The following is a 17,197-nucleotide window of genomic DNA, read 5'->3' as shown; positions in this document are numbered from 1 at the left end:
ACAGAATAAAAATCTCAACAAAACGTCTTTTTTGAGGCACACGCAGAAAAAAAAAAGAGAGAGAATGCATCGTCATCGAAGGTGGTGTGTCGCTCTCGTCCTCTTCCTCTTCCTCTCCGGAGCAGTCGCAAACAGTAGTCGAATTGCTGAAACTCGACAAAGAGAAGAAAAGAAGGAGGACAAGAAGACACTCGCTTTCTCGTACGACACGAACGACAACAAAAGGGTAGCGTTGGGTGCGAGATTTTTAGAAGACGATCAGTTGGACTCCCAAGAAGAGTGCATGAGAGATGCGTTTTTTTCTATTTTTAACCAACATCATCATCACGGCGGCGGGCGTCGATTCAAAGGATCAGAAGAGGATATCTTCTGCGAACTTCTGGTGCAGGCGAAGGATAAAGACGCGTTGAAATGCCTCGTCGCGGTGAATGCGGTCTCGTGTCGTCTGGAACGGTCTAAAGTAAAAAGCAGATTGGGGAAATGTAATAAAAAGCGTTTCGATGGTGGGTGCGAGAGGTGCGCGTTGAAACGAATAGGAGGGTCAGACGACGACGACGACGACGACGACGACGACGACGGAAGAGATGGTGAGGATACAAAGAACAGCAATGGACTGAAAGGACTGTTCAAGTTTCTGTTTTACGACGAGGACGAGGACGAGGACGACGACGACAACGAAAATAACGCCGATGGAATGGACGAAGAGGAAGAGGAAGACGAAGACGAGACTACCCGTCGTAATTTTTTCTCCGTTACGAAAGCAACAGAACTCAACATGTATTTTCAAGCGCTTTCGAGAGTAGAATCAGAGTGCGCGCAACACGAGCAACGATTCCGCGCGCTGAGAGCTTCGAGAGAATTATCCGAGTTTTTTAAACGAATCGAACTTTCCGAGTTGGAAGCGAAAAAGAGCGTTGAAAATTCAATGGAAAGATTACGAGCGATGGAATTTGAAATCAAAACATCAGTGCACGAGACGCTGTTAGAGACGCAAAACGTGCACAATCAAACGCGCGAAAGACTCAACTTGACGTTAACACGTGTCCAAGAAGCACAAAACGCGGTAGAAAAATTGACTGCGTTCGCAAAGGTACACTCTATGCGATTGAAAGAACTCGCGATTACTTTCAATCGCATGCGAGACGCGCTCTCGAAATCGAGTTTGGTTTTCTTCTTCTTCGTTTGGTGGTTCGTATTTGGGACTTCTTTTGTGCCACACGCGTTGAGAACGTTTCTCAGAGAAAGTTTAAGACAGATCTTAGGCGCCGTCTTGTGTAGTCACGCGATTGAAATCGCCCTCGTGCCTCGATTTGTCGAGTATTATTACCGTCAGCAGTATCAAATCAAGGAAACGGCGGAAGAAGAACGAGAGGAAGACATCGACATCGAACTTCTCATCGCGCAAGCCACGCAACTCGTCCGCGTGACCGTAGCCACTACCGTCGCTGTACGAAGCATACGAACCACGATGCTAAAAAACAAACGAGAGAAATCGCGTTTGCTCGAACAAGAAGCTTTCGCGAGCAGTTTGCGCCGAGTCGAAACCGACGTGCGCGCTTTGCTCGCAGAACGACGAGGACGAGAAGAAGAACAAGAAGAAGAAGTAAAAAGAGGAAGAAGAGGACGAGTTGTGGTCAAAGCCTTGTTACCACCATCGAGAAGACAAGAAGACGATTCAGACGATTCAGACGAGATCTCAGAGAAGACCAAGAAGACCAAGAAGACCAAGAAGAAAGTGAACACTTTTAATGAAGAAACCATCGACGAGGACGAAAAAAGCGAAGAAAAAAAAATCACTTTGAGGAAAAAGCGAAAGAAAGACCACTAACACCACACAAAAGGTGGTTTAAAGATGAAAGAGGATTTTAAGGAGGAGATAAAAATATCGCGCCTGACGGTGTACCCGTTGAAATCGTGCAAAGGCATCGACGTGAAGCGCGCGCGTTTGACCGAAACTGGATTCGAGTGGGACAGATGCTTTTGCGTGATCGATAAAGACGGGGAATTTATCAGTCAGAGAACTGTTCCTGAGTTGGCGTTGGTTGAAACCGAGTTTCGCGGGGCCATCTTTGAGGATGATGAAGAGGATGATGATTTTGATGATGAGAACAGTACGATGGAACGAGTCATGAGGGAGGATGTGAACGACGACGGGGTAAACGACGTAAACGAGACTGAATCGATGATGAAAGATGCGAAATTAATTCTGCGAAGTCCAAACTGCGCGGACGAGTGCGAAATTCCTCTGCTGGCGAGAAAAGAGGACATGTCTGGCGAGGTGGAATGTTCGGTGTGGGACTACTGCGGCGTTCACTTGGCGGAGAGCGACGCGGTGAACGAGTGGATATCGAGGGCGATAAGAGTGCCCGGGGCGAAAATTGTTCGTTGGATTGGAACCGGAGGGATACCGGAACGGTTTAATAAGTACGTTTCGACGAGCGATCGCAAATCGAGACCGAAAAGGCCTTTAGACGAGCGATACGCGAAGAACGGCGGCGAGACGGCGTTTAGCGACGGGTACCCCGTGTTGTTAGCCCACGAGTCCAGTCTCGACGATTTGCAAAAGCGCGTGGTCATGGGGAAAGAGCTGTTCAATTTAGCCGGAAGCGAAGTGAAAATGAATCGCTTTCGACCGAACGTGGTTGTTTCCGGAGGTAAAGAGTGGGCAGAGGACAAGTGGTTAAAGATAGAAACACGCGCGAGAAAGAGCAAGAGCGATGGCGGCGGCGGCGGCGGCGAACGCGGCGGAGATGAAGGTGGTCTTTCTTGGGACCTCGTCAAACCGTGTTCTCGGTGTACGATCCCGGATATAAACCAAGAAACCGGCATCTTCGATAAAAACCGCGAAGTCTCTCGCGCGTTGCAAAAATTCCGCTCCGGGACCGTTCTAAACAGCCAAACCAAATCGTGGGCGAACGAAGTCTTCTTCGGGTGGAACATGATTACGAGCGCGCCAGGCGGCGGCGGTTTGAAAATATCCGTCGGAGACGTCGTGACTGCGAAAGAGCTCAGACCAAATCTCAGTGGTGGTGGTGGTTTCATGTAGTTCGTCCCTTCTTATTTGTGTGCGAGTATTAGACTCGTAGAGTAGTAATAGTAGTAGAGTAGTAGTAGTGGTAGTAGTACAGAGAAACGACGGATGACGATGATAAAGAGTTACACTCATTTTTCTTTCAATTTTTCTTCTTTTAGTCGTCGACAGACGCAAAGGGTTTTCACCTCTCTTTTCCTTCTTTTCCTTCGTTACACGTTCGACGCGCACGATATAAACGATATAAACGATAACAACAACAGTTAGTATTCGTATTTACCCCGCGCTCTTTTAATCTTCTGTTACATTTAGTATTATGCTCGCATCTACCAGCAGCGCTGCTGCTACTGCTGCTATTACTACTCACACGAACACGAACGCTTCTTGCGCTCGGCGGCGGAATTTTTCCTCCGATGTGCAACACCATCAACGTAAGAGAAACACGAACAATTCAGAATTCAGAAGACAAAGAAGACAAAAAAGAAGAAATAACGGGGACAGCACTCTTTTCGTGACACGTGCGGAAAGTGGCGGTTTTGGCGATGGTATCACCAACAATGGATTGACTCGAGAAATCAGCGAAGATGTCGATACCGTGTTGTTAGATTGCGATGGGGTCATATGGCACGGAGACGCTTTAGTTCCCGGGGCGAAAAAAGCCGTGGACTATTTACGAGAAACGCTGCAAAAGCGCGTGTTTTTTGTCACGAACAACGCGACGAAAACGAGAGAGTATTACCAGTGGAAGTTTTCCGAGCTCGGGATGGAGGTGGATGTGAACCACATATATACCGCGGCGTTTGCGTCGGCGTCGTATTTATCCGCCATCGGATTTAACAATACTCACGGTAGTACTACTACTAAAGATGGATCGTCGTCATCAAATAAGAAGATATACGTGGTTGGTGAGCAAGGGTTAGTGAGAGAGTTGGAGGAGTGCGACGTCGGCGATATCGTCGGGGGCGTATACGAAGCAGTCTCGTGTACTTCGAGCGATTGGGAGGAGATGCACGAGTGGACGGGAGGTGACGCCGAAAACGACCACGACGACGATTCTCGAGTAGACGCGGTTGTCGTTGGTCAAGACACGTCGTTTACGTTCGCAAAGTTAGCGTACGCCTCGTATTTGATACAAAAAGGCGCAAAGTTCATCGCCACGAACCCAGACGCCGGGGATAGGTTAGGGAAAGAGAAATTATTGATGCCCGGAGCGGGGCCTATAGTGAAAGCGATTGAAACCGCGTCTGGGAGAGCACCGGATGTGATTTGCGGAAAACCAGGAAAGTACATGTTTGACGCGATAATGTCGCACTCGCACGGCGACCCGCAGAGGACGATGGTCATCGGCGATAGAATGGACACGGACGTGAAATTCGGGAAAGATAACGGCGCGAGATATTCCGTCTTAGTCCTCACCGGCGCGAACAAAATGAAAGACGTGGAAGAGAACGAAGACGAATCGAAGCAACCATCGTTCGTGGTTGGTTCTTTAGCGGAAGCGTGCGGAATACCATTCGATCCAAACGAACCGACGCAGCGCGTCGGCGAAAGAGCGAACATGGCGAAGAATTACCCCGTCGGCGACGGTACCGTCCACGATTTGTGGGCCAGCGGAGACGACGACATGGACGACGACGACGACGACTACGACGACGACGACTTTATTCCAGCCACGTGATGAGAGATTATTCTTATCGAGAGAAAGATTTGAAGGGAGAAAAAGAGAGATGAAGACGATATAAATTTACTACACTACTATATACTGACAAAATAAAATAACTGAAAATCTTCACTTCTTTTCAAACAAAAACTCTCCGAACAAAATGACTGTCGAGAAAACAACGAAGAAAAAGACATCGTCCAAGAAGACGAAGACAACTGGAACACCTCCGTCTTTTGTTGCAGAAGAAGAAAAGGACGACGCAAAAACTCCTACGAAAGAACAACACTTTTTACCAGAAGAAGAAGAACAACAACAACAGATGATGCCGAGTAGTGTCGTAAAAAAGTTACCCCAAATAACCGTCGCGCGTTTGTTAAACGAAACTCAGTTAGGCGTCGCCATGCACAAACGCATCGTGAGACAAATGACAGAATTACGACACGTGAGCGGTAACGAGAAGTTCTTACAGGACGTGTGCACGTGCTTGTTGCACGTTTTATTGGAATACAAGGTATATCTTCTTAGTCTTTGTGGTCGTCTTTATTATTGTCTTTATATCGTCGCGTCTTTATCCTCGTTTGAGAAGAGTGATTTTGAGAATGAAATGGATTTTTAGAGACGAGAGAGATACAAATTTTTTTTCTTTTTTCGTTCCCCTTTTTGTGTCTCTTGCTTTTCAAAGTATTATATTCGTATGATGAATAAAACGAAGCTAATATTATATTATTCTAACAACAACATTTAAAAATAACAGAGAGACTTACACACGGAACGGGTGATTCGATTTATAATCGCATTCACTTCACACCGAGAACCAGGCCACGAGGAGGAAGCGGACGAGTTTTGCGAATCTTTGATTCGGTTTTTGTTGAACGTCACCGCGGCGAAGGATCGAGCGGTTCGGTTTCGAGCGTGTCAAATGGTGGCGGGGATTTTGAACGCGCTCGGACCAGATGCGGAGATTTCGGACGATTTATACGACCAGATGGAAGAGACGATGTTGGAAAGGTTGAGAGATAACACGCCAGCGGTGAGAGCGCAAGCGGCGAGAGCGTTATCGAGATTGCAAGATGGCGGGGAAGACGCGGATTTCAGCAACAGCGAAATTACCACGGCGTTTATCGAGTTGATCGGAGGCGAGAAGAATAAAGACGCGAGGAAAGCTATTCTAGGCGCGTTGGCGATTTCTGATCACACGATTTCCGTGGTCGTGGAGAGAACGAGAGACATTTCCGAGGAAGTGAGACGCATCGCGTTTTTGGCGTTGGCCGCGAAGGTTCCGGTGGAATCCGTCTCGATCGAACATCGCGCGTTGGTATTGAGAAGAGGCTTGAATGATCGATCGATTTCAGTGAGATCGGCATGCGTTGACATGCTCAAGAAGTGGATGTCCTCGAGCGTGTGTGAGAACGACCCGATTAAGTTGTTGAAATTACTCGACGCGGAGTCGCACCCGAACGTTTCGGAGATGGCGTTGAAGACGTTGATTGAAACGAAGACGGTGAAAGCGATGGCGTACGCGACCAAGGAGAAGAGCGAAACGAGCGGGTTGCGTAGATTCTTTCTCAAGAAATCAGAAGAAGAAGAAGAAGAAGAGAAAGTAAGTGTGGTTGAGCTCTTTTCGCCGGAAGAGGCGTTGTTCTGGCGCGTCATCGTCGAAGCGCTCGCGAACCAAACGTCGAGTTCAGGGAAGGACACGTCTCTCGCCGTCGGTCAAGCGCGCGCGGTGCTCCAAGCCGAAACCGAAGAAGTCGAAGATGCTTTGGATCAGTGCTTGCCAGAATCCTCGATGGATTTGCTCCGCGCCATTTCTATGCACGCCGACGGGAAAACAACGTCCTCGGTCTTTGCGGCGAGACAGTTGATGATGACGTTGAACTGCTCGGATATGAACGACGGCGCCTTGCGAAGAGGCGCCGCGACGCTCGTCTACGAACGATTGAGATCGATTGGCGACTTAAACGACGAAAACGACGTTTCGTGTTACGCGCGAGGTGGTGACGGCGAGTGGGAAAAGCAGTTGATTGACTTGGCGAAGCGCGTGCACGACGACAACGAACACGTCGCCGTCGTCTTGGGCGCCTGCGACAGTCTTCGAGGCACCGTTACCGATGAAGAGAACAACAACAAAAACGACGACGACGTAAACGACGACACCAACGTCTACGCTGAAACGCAAGCGCTCTTCATCGCCTCTTCGCTCTTTGAAACGGCGAATAACTCGTCGTCATCCAAGCTTCCCGCGCACGCGACTGAAGCTGTCATGCAGTCGCTCGTTCGACCGGCTGTCGCGCACGCGTCCGCCGGCGTTCGTCGCGAAGGTATCAAGTTACTCGGATTACTGTTAATGTGTGGAACGAACGCATTGACGGAAGAAACGGTGCAAATCTTGCGTACGGCTGCTGATGTTGATCCATCGGAGCCGGTTAAGTGCATGGCGTTGCGCGCGCTCGGTGATGCCGCCATGTTATACGGACCGAAAGCGTTGGATGCGAGACGAGATATGCCGGTGCCAAAGAAGGGCATTCACGTCCGCTTTGACGACGACGACGACGACGACGAAAGAGAAGAGGATGAGAAAGAAAAAGAGAATAACGACGATGCCGACGCCGACGCCGACGGCGAAGAAAATGAAACCGCCGGGTACCAGCTCACGTTGGAAAAGCAACTTCTTCGAATCATCGAGTCGGCGTGTGAACCGTTTGAAAACCCGAAGGATAAAACGGATCTGGAAGAACTGGACGCCGAAAACATCGACGCGATGAATGAAGCGGCGTTTACTGAATCTGAGAACTCCGCGCAAACCATCGCGTGCGAAACGCTCGCGAAACTCGCTTTGAGAAGAGGGTACTACGCCTTTGAGCAACCGTCTTTGGTCATCTCGACGCTCTTGGGCGCCATCTTTGCGTGCAACGCGCAAGAAACGCCCAGATTGGCGCAATGTCTCGCGGTATTTTTCCCAGCCATCGCGTCTGCACCAGATGCAAAGGTCAGAGCGTGCTTGATCGATGCCGTGTTACCGTCGTTGAGAATGGCGAGTCAAAAGAAGGGCGTCGCGAAAGTTGCCGCCTTTCTGACGTCTCTCTTAGAACTCGAGACGGGAATATCGTCGTCATCCAACCACAAAGAAGGAGGAGATGAAGCATCGAACAGCGATACCGACAAGAACAAGAATTTGGATGGTGTTATCGAACGATCTGATGCCGGTGAAGCCGAACTCGTTCGATCGCTTTCGATTGAAATCTTGGCGTTGAACGCGAAACCGTTCGGCACCGGCGTCGCCGGAGCGCAAGTCAAGGCGTACCACGCCGCCATCTCCAGGGTCTTGTCTAGAGTACCGATTCCGGATGTAAAATCAATGTTAACATCTCAACCAAACGATGGTAGTGCCGTTAATGGAAGCATTGTTTCCGAGGAGACGAAGCAACGCGTTACTTTGCAATTGTCCGAAGCGTTCGTCGCGATGAAGATGGCGACGAAGAAATGTCCGAAGGAGAAAATCGCCTTGAAAGATATCAACATTGCGAAAGATAGAATTCACGATTCGTTGGGCGTTTCCTCCTCGTCTTCTAGTAACAGTAACAACATCAACAACGACAACGAAGAAGGTGAAGACGAAGTGGAAACCTTGTTTAACGAAGACTTACAGTTCGCGGAGTACGCAGAAGGCGTCGAAAAGTACGCGAGCGAGTTATCGCAAAGCGAAGACTTACCATTCTACGATCGTAAAGGACCAAAAGTATCAAAACTAAAAGAAAAAGTCATGGCAGCACCGGCGCGAGAGCGGTCTAAACGAGCCGCAGCACAAGTTGCGTCCGAAAAATGGGTCGAGGACGATTTGAACGTGCCGTTGGCGAAGGTGACTCCTCAACCGACGCGTTCGTCTCGACGCCGAGAAGCGTTGCAGGAGTTCAACGAATAATAATAATAATAAGTTACCAAACAACACGTATTATAATACCGCGCGCGGTATTTCCCAATTGTTACACTATTTTACACTATAAATATACTACATAAAACTATTACGAACTAGTATGTCTACATCGTCCCCCATTTTCGCTTTCAAAATTAAGTTTAAAGCGTGCGGCGCCGTCAATCGCACCCGCAAATCGGAAATGTCGATATCGTGCCCGCCTTCGACGAATCCGTGCCTTTCGATTTGATAATCTTCCTCTACTCGAGCGCACTTCAAAGCCTCCTCCGGGTCGATGATATTTCTATTCAACGCTAATCCGATCAAGAGCGATTTGGCTGCCGCCGCCGCCGCAAACGTACACGTCATCTCCCACGGCGACAACGACCGCAAACGTTTCTCCATCAAAAGTTTCACCTCCTCCGGCTGCGGTTGCGCGAATATCGAGTCTGAACTTAAATTCAACTGCTCCCCAAACTCCCTCCTGGCCCAATCGTGCACTTTCTTCAATGTTTTCAACTGGATCTCTCTTAATTCGCTCCCGCTCGGGTGCGCCACCACGGCTTGATCGGCGTCGAAAAATTCGAGCAACTTCTTCACGTGAAAATCAAACGTCGCGTAGTCGCTCATGTGATCTAACGCCGTGGACGATAACTGCATCAACGGCATGGTAAACGGCCGAATCAAATCGTCCTCCTGTGTCGCCCATTCCGTGGCGATTGCGCTCGCTAACAACTTGTTCGGTAATATAAACTGCGCGCGTTTCGGCGACTTTAACGGTTTCCCGTCTAATAAGATTTCGTATTGGTTTTGCGTCGACGAGACTTCTCTGATATCCACGTTCTCGTAATACTTCGTCACCGTCCCGTCTCCTCCGATCGCGTTCGCGTGATCGCTCGATTGAAAATCTCGATTGTTTTCGCTTTTCACAATCTTCTCCAAATATTCCTTCCGTTTCACTTCTCTCATTTGTTTTGTTTTCAGTTCGTTTTCCTCTTGCGTTTGGTACCTGTTCGGCGTGAAATCTTTGTTCACTTTCTCGTTCGAATCGAATTTGGACGGGTACTTGTTTTTCTTCTTTGATGCACTACTCGCGGTGTTTGCAGTTTCATCGTCGTTCCCATCGAGCGACGAAAACGACGACGCCGTCGAAGAAGTCGCGATGGATTTTTTTCCATCACGCGATGAAGATCGAGTAGTAAAAGCACTCGAAACACCACGAGCAGCGACAGTAGTAGGAGTCGCGGTTCTTGTTCGACAAAAACCTCCAACGAGAAGAACGACTTCGCTAAATCGAGAAGAAGTTAAAGAAATAGAAGACTTTGAGTTATCGATGAGCAGTTGTTTTAGCATTCGTTTCATTTCGTTCTCCCCTCTTTGTGTAGATATAAATTTTTTCTGAGGAAACTTGTTCACCAAAAAACAAACAGCAGAGAAGAGACGAAAAAAAAAAAAGAAGAAAATTGAAATTTCGAGCGATTTTTTGCTTGACCTCTGATGTGGCTTTTTAAATACACACAGGGAGAAAAACGACTAAAACTTCCGTTCATTAACATTTTTTCTGAGTCATCTGCGGCACAATCTATTGATAATACACAAAAACGCTCTTTGGGGGAAACGAGAGGACACGCGCTGCGGTGAATCGTCTTTACCTCGTCTTTGTCATCTTTGCCGTCTTCGCGTATCAGATATAGAAGAAGACAAAGAAGAAGATTTTTTGACGACGTTTGTTCGACATTTTCGGGAGGGAATCACTGAGAGAAGACGATGAAAAAAGAAGAAGACAAAGAAGAAGAAGAAGAAGAAGACTTTGACGACGCGGTTTCCGAATTATCTTTCCAGGATATTGATGATGAAGAAGAAGACCAAGAAGAGAGAGGAAAAGCAGCGGTGAAGAAAAGCGTCAAAAACGAGGACGAGGACGACCACCGGAGAGGTCGTGGAAAAAATTTTGATGAGTCTTCGAACGTGTCCAATATCGAAGAAGAAGACAAAGAAGAAGAAAAAACAAGACGACGAGGAGGAGGAGGAAACAAAGCTTCCACCTCGAATGCGAACACTACTACTACGACCACCAATAATACTTTCTCGGAACAGTTTCCGTTTCACAAGGCGTGCTTTGAGAACGACCGGGAAACCGTGAAGGACTTTCTAGTCACCGCGGAGAGGTTGAAAACGAGTTCGTCGAGCGAGGGCAAAAATAGGAACCGTCGTCGAGAAGAAGAAGAAGAACAAGAAGAAAAATACGATTTTGATTTACTCAACTCGTTCGATTCGAGAGGTAATACCGCATTACATCTGGCAATCATGAGGAAAAACACGGATATTGTGAAAATTTTAACCGAACATCCTCTCGTTGATGTGAACGTGAGAAACTGCGTACACGGATGGAAACCATTGGACGAAGCGATACACGTGAAGGACAGACAGGCGGCGATTTACATCCTAACCGCGAAGAAAAGGAAAGCGAAGGAAAGTTTGGATACGAACACGCCGAAATTGATGCAACGATTGATGGATGCGCCGGACTTTACCGCAAAGTTGAAGTGGGAGTTGAATTCTCCAATATTTGGACCGATTTTGAGAAGAGTCGCGCCGAGCGATACGTACACGCTGACAAAAATCGGAACCAGAGTACGAATAGATGGGGAGCTGAGAGGAATAGAGGACGTAGAAGGGCAAAGCTTAGAAGAGAAGACGACCGTGGAAGGGACTGCTCGCGATAACAACAACGATAAAAACAACAACAAGTACGGTGGAGATTTCATTACCTTGTCTGATGTCGGGACAAACGAGAAGAAGAGCAAAAAGAACGGGAAGAAACGACGCGGTGGACTTTTACCGGTGTGGCACCGAGCGCCGTTTTCGATCGTGTTCTTAGCGAATCCAAAGGAGGAAGAAGATGCAAAAACAAGCGGCGGTAACATAAACACCGCGATGCTTTATTTTGACCACGAAAACAAAAAATGCATCGACGCTTTAGAAGAAAATTCTTCCAAGAAATCTTCGAATATTCCTCCTCCACCTCAGAGCGATTTGCTCAAAGACATAGCGGCGATGACTCCAGAAGAGCTACTTGAAAACGAAGCTGATCTCTTGTTCGTTGAAAACCCCTCGCGCGGCGTCTACGAACCGCAAGAGTATACGTTTTCGCCGGTGGACAGCTGGGGCTCGTATCTCGGAGTGTCCGAACGAACGAAAGAGTCAAAAATCGATGGAAGATACGCAAGAGTCATGGAAGCGAAAGGGAAAGCGATGGAAACGAGGAAGTATCGCTCTGGATTTCTCCCCGCGGACGAAACGTACGACTTCGAGAGTTACGCGAGCGACGCGAAGGAGTTTCAAGACCGACCGATTTATCGAGACGTGACGAGAATACGTTCGGTGGGTAAAAAACAACGAAACGAGGACGAATATTTCGAGTTGGACGATAAGCGAAGGAGTAAGAACAAGAGGAAAGAGAAGAAGAAGCGTAACAGTGGTATTAATGGCAGCAGTATAAATGACGGCGGCGGCGGTGAGACTTTGGAAGACGTCGACGACGGCACGATGGGACGGAAAATGAGCTGCCGCGTTTGGCTCGTCGAAAATTTCCCTCTCAAAGTGCAAGATCTGCTCCCGGTTGTCGAAGTTGCCTCGCAAGCGAACAAGAACATGAAACGTTTTCGAAATTTACTCACAAACTGGGGAAGCGAACCGAGTAGGCAGAATTACTTTCCGGTGAAGTGTTCGATTCCAATCGCGTACACCGTACACTTTGACGTTCTTTTACACAACTTCAAGTTGCTCGCGAAAGACGAGAGCGATAGGTTACAGTTTCAGGATAAAATTTTCAACACTCCGGACGGGTACGATTTAAAAGGATTAGACGAAGCTGTTAAAGAATTAGAAGATAAATTAGATAAGCTGGAAGCGACGGCTATGGCTGAGGAGGAGCGCGAACGAGCGTTAATGGAAGAAGAAGAAGAAGAAGAAGAAGAAGAAGAAGAAGAATCAGAGGAGGAGGATTTTTAGAGGTGGTATTAAGCAGAAACTGAAATCATAGCTTATGGACTGACTCTCTACAGTTCGATACGTGTAAATTACCTAAATACTAGTCTACAATACAACAGGTCACACGCTAAATGCTAGTACATAAAACCTGCCCCTTCTAATCTATTTATTTCTATTCCCCCAAGACGACGACGACGACGAAGATGGCGTAATACGAATCGGTTCTCCATCCGTCTGCTCGAAATACCTCTCCAACAACAAAGCAGCCGCGATGGAATCCAACTTTGGATCGTCACTCGCCAACGACCCACGCTTCATGCTCATCGCCTCGTCGCTCGTGAACGACTCGTCGTACATTTCAACCGGAATTTTCCGTTCGGCAGTCGTGGAGACTTGCGCCAACGCCTCCGCAAACTGCTCGCACACTCGATGCATGCGAATCGGAACTTTTTTATTCTCCTTGTTCTGCGCGTTACTCTCCGTCACCTCTCGTATCTTTTCTTCGAGCAATTCCAACTCCTCTCGCGTTTGTCGTGGATATCCAACCACGTACACGTCTGCCCGTTCCCTTTCCGCCACGTCCACAATCTCTCGAATCAACTCCACTCTCGACTTGCCTTTACACAACAAACTCTCCAAAGGTCTCGGCGCGAACCCGCCGCTGGATATCGCCAACCCGGTCTTCGAGAGCCCGTAATCGATTCCCAGCGCTCTTCGCGTGGCAAAATTTTCGTTTATCGGCGCATTTTTGGCCGCCCGATTCATCTCTTCGTCGAGCAAAGACCAACTGTCGTCGTTGTTGTTCGCATTCTTCTTCTGTTGTTGTTGCTTTTTTTTCAACGCAAAAAAAATGTTCGTCTGTTTCTTCTTCTTTGTGTTATTGTTGGTGGTGGTAGTTGCGATGAAAGCGCCCCGCGATGCTGTTGTTGTTGTTGGTATCATCGTCCTCCTGTTTGGGGTTGTTCTCGTAAGCTGTTGTTTTCCATTCTTCTTCTCGATTCTCAATTTTGTGGAGGAGACGAGACGAGTTCATTGGTCATGGTTTGGTAAAAAACAACTGATGACAGACTGGTGAACAAAAGCGAATCGAGGAGAGAAGGAAATCACACTGACTGTCGAGGGAAGAAGAGCAAAAAAATAAATTTTAAAGCGGAAAAGCTCTCGTTTCTGAGCGTATATTCCTCATAACAGCACACGTATTAAAGAGATACCAACACTAACTTTGAATTGTAAAATGGCCTCTTTAACTTCATCCGTCGCGTTCGCGATCAAATCCTCGCCGAAGTTGTCCTCGAAGACCAACTCCAGAGCGCAATTTACGAACAACAACAAATCTGCCTCCTCTTTTGGGAGAAAAAATCAATCGTTCCAAATCGTGCGCGCGGAAGGCGAGGCGGCTCCGGCGTGGTCCGCCCCGAAGTTGGACCCGAACACTCCGTCTCCAATCTTTGGCGGTTCCACCGGTGGTTTGTTGAGAAAGGCGCAGGTACGTTTATTCGCGTATATTGATAGATTGATAGTTTCCTTACGCGTAAACGCAAGCGCGCGATGGATGCTTCGGTCGGATTTTCTCCCTCTAAAACAAACTGTATCACAAAACCAAGGGAACTCTTTCTCTTGGTTTTGGTACATTTTTTCGTAGAAGAGCGGAGATATGAAAATTCGCATTCGCGCGCGTATCGTCGTTTTTACCACGGATGGAACCTATTTCTGGATTGGAAATGCATCGCGTTCGATCGAGCGCACTTTTCTCTTAACGAATATCGCACTCGTTCGACGAAAATCGTTTCGCGAGTGCGCGTGTAGAGTTGGAAATCGATCGATGATGCGCACAGAAGAGAATCGCCCGATCTCTCGCTCTCTCTTTTCTTCCTTTATTTTGTTCAAAATATTTTGTTTCAACTAAAATTTTCCTCTTTCCTCTCTTTTTCTCTCTTCAAATAATCAGGTTGAAGAGTTCTACGTCTTGACGTGGGAAGCGAAGAAAGAACAAATCTTTGAAATGCCGACTGGTGGTGCGGCGATCATGCGCAAAGGCCCGAACCTCTTGAAGCTCGCGAGAAAGGAGCAGTGCATGGCTTTGGTGACTACGTTTCGCGCGAAGAAGATCGCGAACGGCTGCATCTACCGCGTCTTCCCGTCCGGCGAAGTGCAATACTTGCACCCGAAGGATGGCGTCTACCCGGAAAAGGTCAACGCTGGTCGCGTTGGTGCCAACCAAAACATGCGCTCCATCGGTAAGAATACCAACCCGGTCAACGTCAAGTTCCAAGGTAAGGGCACATTTGACGTATAAATGTTGTTGTTGTTGATGAGGACGATGATGAAACACGAAAATTTGTAAACAAGAGGGAGAGAGAGTGAGAGAGAGAGAGAAGCACTTATATCAACAAAAAAACAATAAACAAATGCGATTTTGCTAGCTAAAATAATATATACTTAGTAGGGAGAGAGAGAGAGAGAAAGAAAAGATGATGATGATGATGATGATGATGATGATGATGATGAGCGTTGTAATCTGTGATGAAATATATCGGATTCTTTTTAAAAATAATTTTTGCTTTTCTTCCCTCCTCTGTTTTCTCCTCTTTTTGTACTTTTCTTTTCTTGTTGAGGAAAAAAAGATCTCCTCTTGGGCCAAAAGAGAAGAGAATCTCTGGAATTTTCACCTTTTTTTTCCCTTTCTGAGAGACGAGAGTGACGTCAATTTCACCCTTTTTCTTTGAACGCGCGCAGAAGAACTTCCTCATAGTAATCACACATAACACACAACAGCGTAAGTAAAACTGATACATCAAAATGGCTTCTTCTGTTTTGTCCATGTCCTTATCGGCGTCTCTCGCCGGCAAGAGCAAAGTCTTTTCCTCCAAGACAAACAAATCTATCTCTTCCAATAGAAAGGTCTCCAAGATCACCACGACGGTGCGCGCGACTGGCACCATGGTGGACGATAAGACCGGGATCAAGAAGATGAGAGACGGCATCAAAGAAGCCGCGGATGAGAACTTGTTGACGCCGAGATTTTACACCACAGGTACGCGTTTGTATTATTATTTGATCTCTCGTCTTCTTCTTTGTCTTCTCCTTCTTCTTCGTTCGGACGAGGACGAGAGACGGCTTCGTATCCAAGATATCTTCGTCTCGTTTGGGTGGAAAAATGGGATAAGTTTTTTTTTCTCTCTCTTTCGTGAGATCGCGCGGAAGTGATCACAAAACGCGACGACCTTTTGAAGGTAAACTAACAGCATTTCTCTTCTCTGATGTGGTCCTCTTTTTCTACAACAAAACAGATTTCGACGAGATGGAACAACTCTTTTCGACGGAAATCAACCCGAATCTGGACGAGTCCGAGATCTTCTCCATCTTGAACGAGTTCAGAGACGATTTCAACCAAAAGCACTTTGTCCGCAACGACGAGTTCAAGGCAGCCGCGGACGGGATCCAAGGCGAACAAAGAAGAATCTTCATCGAATTTCTCGAGCGATCGTGCACGGCTGAATTCTCCGGCTTTCTTTTGTACAAGGAACTCGGGAGACGCTTGAAGAAAACGGCGCCAACCGTCGCGGAAATTTTTACGCTCATGTCCAGAGATGAAGCCAGACACGCCGGTTTCTTGAACAAAGCGATGAGCGACTTTAACTTGGCCTTGGATTTGGGTTTTTTGACGAAGAACAGACAATACACTTTTTTCAAGCCGAAGTTTATCATGTACGCGACGTACTTGTCCGAAAAGATCGGCTACTGGAGATACATCTCCATCTACAGACACTTGCAAGCGAACCCGGACGACCAGTTGTACCCGATCTTCAAGTACTTTGAAAACTGGTGCCAAGACGAAAACAGACACGGTGACTTCTTTTCCGCCATCTTGAAGGCGAGACCGGAATTCTTGAACGACACGGAAGCCAAGTTGTGGAGTCGATTCTTTTGCTTGTCCGTGTACGTCACCATGTACTTGAACGATCACTCTCGATCTGAATTCTACGAATCTTTGGGCATGGACACCACCAAGTTCAACATGCACGTCATCCACCAAACGAACAAAACGACCGCGACTATCTTTCCGCAAGTCATTGACACGTACAACCCGGCTTTCAAGGCTGGCTTGGACGGCATGTTGGCGGCGAACCAAAAGATGGCTGCCATCTCCAAGTCGGACGACTCTGACATCGCGAAGGCTTTGGCCAAGGCGCCGTTGTTGGCTACTTTTGCCGCCGAGTTGGTGAAACTCATGATCATGAAGCCGGTTGACTCTGGATCTGTTGACACGAACTTGGAAGATCACCACATGGACGTCAACGATCCGGCGTTTATGTACTAAATATAGTATTTAAAAAGAGAACAACAGAAACAAACATCAAAATCATCAACACACAACAGTGAAAACGCGCGAAAAGAGTGAGGAAGGAAATTGAACGAAAAGATTCGAGAGAACACGAAGAAAGGAAGTGAGAGAGAGAAAGAGAGAGATGAAATGAGAGAGAGAGAGAGATGAAAAAAGGGAGGAGGAAGTGAGGGTGGAAAAATCGTTCGAAGAAGAAGGAGTGAGTCGCGGCGAGAAAGAAAGAAAGCTGCAGCAAAACAAACAACCATAGCA

General features: G+C 47.5%; 8 protein-coding genes across 8 annotated transcripts; 6 read left to right on the top strand and 2 right to left on the bottom strand.

Annotated features, from left to right (window-relative positions):
• Window positions 1–64: 64 nt before the first annotated feature.
• Window positions 65–3,046, top strand: Bathy08g00410 (MOSC domain-containing protein; the record flags this gene model as incomplete). Its single annotated transcript, XM_007511522.1, has 2 exons — window positions 65–1,735; window positions 1,853–3,046. The coding sequence occupies 2 exons, from the start codon at window positions 65–67 to the stop codon at window positions 3,044–3,046; spliced, it is 2,865 nt and encodes a 954-aa protein (XP_007511584.1).
• Window positions 3,047–3,347: 301 nt separating this feature from the next.
• On the top strand, window positions 3,348–4,709 carry Bathy08g00400 (predicted protein; the record flags this gene model as incomplete). Its single annotated transcript, XM_007511310.1, has 1 exon — window positions 3,348–4,709. One exon carries the CDS (start codon window positions 3,348–3,350, stop codon window positions 4,707–4,709), a length of 1,362 nt encoding a protein of 453 aa, XP_007511372.1.
• Window positions 4,710–4,854: 145 nt separating this feature from the next.
• Window positions 4,855–8,616, top strand: Bathy08g00390 (predicted protein; the record flags this gene model as incomplete). Its single annotated transcript, XM_007511548.1, has 2 exons — window positions 4,855–5,205; window positions 5,449–8,616. The coding sequence occupies 2 exons, from the start codon at window positions 4,855–4,857 to the stop codon at window positions 8,614–8,616; spliced, it is 3,519 nt and encodes a 1,172-aa protein (XP_007511610.1).
• Window positions 8,617–8,703: 87 nt separating this feature from the next.
• Window positions 8,704–9,969, bottom strand: Bathy08g00380 (ATP12 ATPase; the record flags this gene model as incomplete). The annotated part of the gene is made up of 1 exon (XM_007511774.1): window positions 8,704–9,969. One exon carries the CDS (start codon window positions 9,967–9,969, stop codon window positions 8,704–8,706), a length of 1,266 nt encoding a protein of 421 aa, XP_007511836.1.
• Window positions 9,970–10,374: 405 nt separating this feature from the next.
• Window positions 10,375–12,621, top strand: Bathy08g00370 (predicted protein; the record flags this gene model as incomplete). Its single annotated transcript, XM_007511686.1, has 1 exon — window positions 10,375–12,621. The coding sequence occupies one exon, from the start codon at window positions 10,375–10,377 to the stop codon at window positions 12,619–12,621; it is 2,247 nt and encodes a 748-aa protein (XP_007511748.1).
• Window positions 12,622–12,762: 141 nt separating this feature from the next.
• On the bottom strand, window positions 12,763–13,365 carry Bathy08g00360 (predicted protein; the record flags this gene model as incomplete). Its single annotated transcript, XM_007511704.1, has 1 exon — window positions 12,763–13,365. One exon carries the CDS (start codon window positions 13,363–13,365, stop codon window positions 12,763–12,765), a length of 603 nt encoding a protein of 200 aa, XP_007511766.1.
• Window positions 13,366–13,834: 469 nt separating this feature from the next.
• On the top strand, window positions 13,835–14,896 carry Bathy08g00350 (predicted protein; the record flags this gene model as incomplete). Its single annotated transcript, XM_007511366.1, has 2 exons — window positions 13,835–14,086; window positions 14,549–14,896. 2 exons carry the CDS (start codon window positions 13,835–13,837, stop codon window positions 14,894–14,896), a joined length of 600 nt encoding a protein of 199 aa, XP_007511428.1.
• Window positions 14,897–15,399: 503 nt separating this feature from the next.
• Window positions 15,400–16,921, top strand: Bathy08g00340 (magnesium-protoporphyrin IX monomethyl ester cyclase; the record flags this gene model as incomplete). The annotated part of the gene is made up of 2 exons (XM_007511613.1): window positions 15,400–15,634; window positions 15,891–16,921. The coding sequence occupies 2 exons, from the start codon at window positions 15,400–15,402 to the stop codon at window positions 16,919–16,921; spliced, it is 1,266 nt and encodes a 421-aa protein (XP_007511675.1).
• Between the last annotated feature and the right edge of the window lie 276 nt (window positions 16,922–17,197).

The sequence above is a fragment of the Bathycoccus prasinos genome (genome assembly GCF_002220235.1).
Source record: "Bathycoccus prasinos genomic : Chromosome_8".
Classification (NCBI taxonomy): domain Eukaryota; kingdom Viridiplantae; phylum Chlorophyta; class Mamiellophyceae; order Mamiellales; family Bathycoccaceae; genus Bathycoccus; species Bathycoccus prasinos.
Note: the sequence above shows the minus strand (reverse complement) of the source record. Positions and strands in the feature narration are given on the sequence as shown.